General features: G+C 37.6%; 1 protein-coding gene across 5 annotated transcripts in view; it reads left to right on the top strand.

Moving 5' to 3' along the window:
• Positions 1-6,969, top strand: part of SYNCRIP (synaptotagmin binding cytoplasmic RNA interacting protein) — a 34,700-nt gene that overhangs the window by 17,958 nt on the left and 9,773 nt on the right. For all 5 annotated transcript variants that reach the window (XM_032154671.2, XM_032154661.2, XM_032154690.2 and 2 more), the window contains 4 exons: positions 973-1,108; positions 2,418-2,623; positions 5,675-5,824; positions 6,155-6,276. In XM_032154671.2, the coding sequence (XP_032010562.1) occupies positions 973-1,108; positions 2,418-2,623; positions 5,675-5,824; positions 6,155-6,276 (614 nt within the window). The remainder of the gene's footprint in view (positions 1-972; positions 1,109-2,417; positions 2,624-5,674; positions 5,825-6,154; positions 6,277-6,969) is intronic.

Raw genomic sequence — 6,969 nt, 5'->3', positions numbered from 1 at the left:
TTATACCTGGTGTACCTAGCAAGAATGGGCATAATAGAAGAATGGTTTCTTTTGCTGTAAGGTAGTTCTATAAAGTTGTATGGAAATTGACGTTGGTTCTTTGGTTTGTGTAGCTCCACATGTAGAATAGATTTTGAGGTTAGGTGTGGGAGGATTAATCAATAATTATTGCCGCTGCTGCCGCCATTATTAGTAACATAAATTTTGAGGTGTGGTTTTAACTAACCCATATAATCCACTTTTCTAGATTACTTGGATACTTTTGCACTTGGGTTTGTAAATAATACTAATTGGTAGATTTGTCACTTCGACACATTGCTTTTTGCCTCTGCTTTATGATAATCTGGGATATGGTTACTTGAAAGTTAAATTTACTTTTTACTGTAGTTTTAAAGTTGTTTCTATACATTTTTGCCGTGACCAATCTACTTTCTCCTTCATAATTTGTTATATGCATAATGAAAATGAAATGGGGAAAAAGTACAGTTGGATTCAGAAATAAAAGCCGTTTTTTTAGACTTAAATATTTGAAGCCTGAAATTTCTTATTGCAACTTTTGATAAGAGGAAGGGAAGATGGAAAAATAGATTTAGGTGCTGGTTAACAGAAAGGCAGAGATCTTGCTGAACTTGGGATCAGTTTTCCTTGTATGAGAATAACTGGTTGATGAGATGAATTTAAGTAAAAGTTAAGTTTTTGAGGAACTGGCACTTTTTGAATTTAAATAATCTGCTGCAGATCTGATTTCTAATTAATCAAGTAAAGGATTTAATAACCTTTTATTTGCATTAAATTGGTTCATAAACTTGTCCAATGGGTCTTGTTAATATAATCTGTTCCTCATAATTCCCTTGTATGGGAATTAAGGTAAACTACTTTTTAAAGGATGATTTGCTCTTGAGTATCTTTTATAATTAACTCTTCTAGTTGTATAAGTAATTTAAAAACATGATGCACTTTTTCCCCTTTCAGTATAATAATCATGAAATTCGTTCTGGAAAACACATTGGTGTCTGCATCTCAGTTGCCAACAATAGGCTTTTTGTGGGCTCTATTCCTAAGAGTAAAACCAAGGAACAGATTCTTGAAGAATTTAGCAAAGTAACAGGTAAGTTGGATTTATTTGGAATGAGGCGCAGCTTTTAATAATGAAGATAATAGCATATTTCTGTGTGTCACGCATTGTTCTAAATACATTTATTGACTCCTCGAATCCTCACTACAACTTTTGAAGTGTAGGTAACCCCGTTTTTCAGATAAGAAAAACGCATTCAGGGATTTGGGAAATAACTTGCCAAACATTGTACAAGTTAGTAGGGAATACAGCTAGGATTTGAATTCATTCTGCAAAATCATTGTTCTTCCCATGTTTTGGAAGATTGTATTTCTTTGTTCTTTCTCTAGGTGTGTTAGTTGACGTTCTTAGTAGAATTGTATGAATAATGATTTGATGTTCTTGAAATTACAGGAATAGTAAGTATTGCCATAGCGAGTTTTTTTTTTTTTTTTTTTTTTTTTGAGACAGTCTTGCTTTGTTGCCCAGGCTGGAGTGTGGTGGCATGATCTTGGCTCTCTGCAGCCTCTACCTCCCAGATTAAAGTGATTCTCTTGCCTCAGCCTCCTGAGTAGCTGGGATTACAGGCGTGTGCCACCACACCTGGCTAATTTTTGTGTTTTTTGTAGAGATGGGGTTTCACCATATTGGCCAGGCTGGTCTTGAACTCCTGACCTCAAGTGATCTGCTTGCCTCGGCCTCCCAGAGTGTTGCGATTATGGGTGTGAGCCACTGCGCCTGGCCCATAAACAGAGTTTATAATATTGTCAACATGGTAAAAAAAATTTTTTGAACAGTAAAATGTCTTTTCTAACAACTTTTAAATGACAGGTTGCTTTTATTAGAAAATATTTTGGTCTGCCAACAGTGTCTAACAAATTATCAGCCTGTTATCAACCTTCAGGACATTGGAAATTTTTATGCAGTACTTATATAACTTCTATTTTATTTGAAATAAAACCATTGATATCTAAGGCCAGAAAAGTGCCATTAAAAATAATTTTAGTGTTTGCATAATAAGAAAAATAGCCATATTTGATCTATACTGCCATTTTCTTACAACAATTACATGAAAATTTTTATCTGCCTCTCTGATTTAATTAGTGAAAGCAAAAATAGTCCTTACGTCTAATTAAAAAGAGCACATGTTCTTTTCTGGAGATTTCTGTGTTGAAAAACTAGGAAACAGATTAGGAAAATAATCTGGACCTAGTTTTTGATAGTCTTTTATAAAGATGTCTAGTGAAGGAAAGAGATGATTTTTCATTTTGATATTTAAGTAGTGTCTTAGATAAATCCTTTGATCCACTTGTATTGGCTAGTTATTTCATCTAATTTTCCTGGAATGGTTGCTTACTTGCAGAGGGTCTTACAGACGTCATTTTATACCACCAACCGGATGACAAGAAAAAAAACAGAGGCTTTTGCTTTCTTGAATATGAAGATCACAAAACAGCTGCCCAGGCAAGGCGTAGGTTAATGAGTGGTAAAGTCAAGGTCTGGGGGAATGTTGGAACTGTTGAATGGGCTGATCCTATAGAAGATCCTGATCCTGAGGTTATGGCAAAGGTAATGATAGTCAAGTTAAAAATATTTTTTGAGGGATTAATGGGAGAAGGGTCGGCGGGGGGGAAACATAAAATGAACAGTATACATTTTTTTATTTTTTGAGACAAGAGTCTCACTCCTGTCTCCCGTGTTTCCCAGGCTGGAGTGCCGTGATGCCATCTTGGTTCATTGCAACCTCCGCCTCCCAGGTTCAAGTGATTCTCCTGCCTCCTAAGTAGTTGGGATTACAGGCTCCCGCCACCACACCTGGCTAATTTTTGTGTTTTTTTAGTAGAGCTGGGGTTTCACCATGTTGGTCAGACTGGTCTCAAACTCCTGACCTCGGGATCCACCTACCTCGGCGTCCCAAAGGGCTGGGATTACAGGCGTGAGGCTATTGCGCCTGGCCCTGTACACATTTTTTTTTTAAACCATATTTTTTAGAGTTGGGAGAAATGTTCTTTACTATGGGACTAGGCAGTGCACACTGGAAATACCATGTGCCTGCAAAGTGAAAATAGAAATTGATTCGTGGATACTTAGCCATAATTGTATAGCCATCACAATCTTATAATGAAGTAGCCTATGTGCTGTAGACAGTTGACTTCCATTTTATGTGTTTTTTAAGAGCAATTTCAGTTTTTGAGAATGGCACCATTAGTTTACATGGTTTTGGGGTTGAAAGTCTTACTACTAAAAATAGTAAATTATACTGGCCCCAGCAGAGCTGCTTGCAGTTACATTTAGCCATTATTAGGTATCCTGACTTCAGCAGTCAGTGGAGACATTGTATAAGAATAAACATCCCTTGAGCCAACACTTTATTACACACTGGTGCAGTAATTTGCAGTTATTTGTTCTATCCTTTGTTCTCTTTTTTTCTTTTTTCTTTTAAGAGACAGGGTCTAGATCTGTGGCCCAGGGCTAGAGTTCAGGGGCACGATCATAGCTCACTGTAGCCCCAGGCTCAAGAGATCTTCTCACCTCAGCCTCCCGAGTAGCTAGAACTACAGGTGTGTACCACCACACCTGGCTAATTTTTAAAAAAATTTTTGTAGAGACACAGTTAGTCTCCCTGTGCTGCCCAGGCCGGTCTTAGCCTAAAGCAATCCCGCTTCCCAAGAGGCTGAGATTACAGGCATGAGCCACCATGCCCCAATTATCCTGTCTTTTAAGAATTCCCCCTTTATTACATATAGGTTAGGTGTCAGACAACACTAGTTGAGTTAAATTGAGGGTAATGTGAACTGTCAGGGAACTATGAATATTATTGAAGGATAAGTGGTCTTAGAGAACAGAAAATAGTTAGGATTCGTTTTTCTTCTGGCCTATAAAGTCTCATTGGGTTAGCACTTTAGATTAACACATTCAGATGGTATTCAAGTATTTTAGGAGGAAGTGATAGTTAGTGAAAAGGTTAAATTGTGTAATTTTACTTTGAGAAGCTTTCAGGATTGAGAGAACAGTTTGTCTTAAGAATATTTTGAACAGTCCTTCCCCCTTTAAGATTTCAAAAGCAGCTTCTAATTAGTTTTGGCCACTTGTGTTAAGTGTTAAACATTCAATAACTCTCTCAGAGGGCATAGTATTTACTTTGTTAGGAAAAAATTACCTTTTTTATTGCAAAATAATTACTGATTGGTAATTATTACTGATGTGGCCTGTAGTCTACGTTTTCTTTTTCATAGACTTCATTAGAGCAGTTTAGGTTTACAGTAGAAAGCACAGAATTGCTATATGACTTCTGCCCCCTACACAGGCACAGCCTTCCTCACTACCAGTATGCTGCACTGGAATAGTACGTTTGTTAAAATTGATGGACGTAGATTGATTACCTAAAGTCCATAGTTTACATGAGGTCTCACTCTAGATGTATGTTCTGTGGGTTTGGAGAAATGTATAACCGTGTTTCCATCATAGTATTACACAGAATAGTTTCACTGCCCTAAAAATCCTCTGTCCTCTGCTTAGTCATCCCTCCCCATTCAACCACTGGCAGTCACTGTCTCCATAGTTTTGTCTTCTCAGAATGTTACATAGTTGGAACCATACATTATGTAACCTTCACATTGGCTTCTTTCTCTTAGTAATACATATTTAAAGTTCTTCTATGTCATTTTGTGGCTTTTAACTAGTTTCTTTCTATCAATTATAATATTCCTTCTGTATGTGCCACAGTTGTCCGTTCTCCCATTGAAGGACAGCTTGGTTTCTTCCAATTTTTGGAAATTTTGTTTTTTTCTTTTGAGACAGAGTCTCGCTCTGTCACCCAGGCTGGAGTGCAGTGGCATGATCTCGGCTTACTGCAACCTCTGCCTCCTGGGTTCAAGCATTTCTTATGCTTCAGCCTCCCGAGTAGCTGGAATCATAGGCGCGTACCATCGCACCCGGCTAATTTTTGTATTTTTGTAGAGACGGGGTGTCACTATGTTGGCCAGGCTGGTCTCGAGCTCTTGACCTCAGGTGATCCACCCACCTCAGCATCCCAAACTGCTGGGATTACAGGCGTGAGCCACTTCGTCTGGCAAATTTTTGGCAATTACAAATAAAGCTGTTATTAACATCCCTGTGTAAGTTTTTGTGTGCATGTAAGTTTTCAACTCTGGGTAAATAAGGAGCAGGATTGCTGGGTCATATGGAAGTGTGTGTTTAGTTTTGTAAGAAGTCGCCAAACTGTCTTTCAAAGGGGCTTTACCATTTTGCATTCCCAGCAGCAATGAATGAGAGTTTCTGTTGCTCTGCATTCTTACCTGCATTTATAGTGTGTTGGATTTTGGCCATTCTAATAGTTTCGACTTGCGGTTTCCGAATGACAGATTATATTGAGCATCTTTATGAGATTCTGTGCCATCTGTATATCTTTTTTGGCAAAGCATCTATTTCAGGTCTTTCAACATGAACCAGCAATTCTGCTCCTTGATATTTACCCAAGGAGTTGAAAACTTTTTTTTTTTATATTCTGACATTCTTCTAATGGGTTGTGATTTAAGTTAACTTTTTAGGGTGGGGTGGTGGTATCTTAGAAATGGAACTCCTTGGAAATAATACAGGGGGGTGTTTTCTTCCCCCTAGGTAAAAGTGCTGTTTGTACGCAACCTTGCCAATACTGTAACAGAAGAGATTTTAGAAAAGGCATTTAGTCAGTTTGGGAAACTGGAACGAGTGAAGAAGTTAAAAGATTATGCATTCATTCATTTTGATGAGCGAGATGGTGCTGTCAAGGTAAATATGGTGGAATTATAGGCATCTAAATCAGACTAACAACTTCTAGTCATTTTAGAATCTCAAAATAGTTTTAAAAATTGGAAGAAACTTGGAAGTCCATGGAATCCATTCAAACTAAAACCTTTTGGTTTTAGTGAGCTTGGCAGTTTTCTAAGTAAAAATGAAAAATAGTTGAAGATCTGCATCTTTAAATAAAATTATCTGACTGCCTGCATGGGGCTTTCTCTTGTCCTTCCCACATTAATGATAAACGATATTCCAACTTTAAATGAATCATAATTGTCTGAAAGTCCTATTTTTATATTGACTATTATCTAATTTTTTAAGGCTATGGAAGAAATGAATGGCAAAGACTTGGAGGGAGAAAATATTGAAATTGTTTTTGCCAAGCCACCAGATCAGAAAAGGAAAGAAAGAAAAGCTCAGAGGCAAGCAGCAAAAAATCAAATGTGAGTGAAATTTGTATACTTAAAAACTGTATAAATTTTAATATTGATACACTAATTGGAAAATAACAGGTGTTGATCAGACTTGTTAAATGCATAATATCTCTTTAAAGAAGACTTGAATGCTTTGAGAGTCATAGGGAAACACCAGTGATCTAAAAAAGTGTTTATTGAACTGTTACTATGAACCATATTTGTGAAAATAATTAGAATTGTAAATAACTGGAATTTTGGTAAATTGGCAAGATGAAAAATCTGTCTAGCTTTTTTTTGTTTTGTATTGGGTGACAGTGTCTCACTTTGTCACTCAGGCTGGAGTGCAGTGGCACTCTTTCGGCTCACTGCAACCTCCACCTCCCGGGTTCAAGAGAGTCTCCTGCCTCAAGTCTCCTGAGTAGCTGGGTTACAGGCATGCGCCACCATGCCTGGTAATTTTTGTATTTTTTTAGTAGAGGTGGGGTTTCTTCATGCTGGCCAGGTTGGTCTCGAACTCCTGACCTCAGGTGATCCGTCTACCTCTGCCTCCCAAAGGGCTGGGATTACAGCTATGAGCCACCACGCCTGGCCTATCTCACATATTTTCTATGTATTTTACAGAATGTTCTCCTGAAAATGTCTTAAATATTAGCTGTCCAAATATCTTAATATGTTTTGTTAAAGGGTGGAGAGTTTTTTCTCTGAGAGGTAGGAAATACT

This window comes from Hylobates moloch, unplaced genomic scaffold (assembly GCF_009828535.3).
Source record: "Hylobates moloch isolate HMO894 unplaced genomic scaffold, HMol_V3 SCAFFOLD_2, whole genome shotgun sequence".
In the NCBI taxonomy this organism is placed as follows: domain Eukaryota; kingdom Metazoa; phylum Chordata; class Mammalia; order Primates; family Hylobatidae; genus Hylobates; species Hylobates moloch.
Note: the sequence above shows the minus strand (reverse complement) of the source record. Positions and strands in the feature narration are given on the sequence as shown.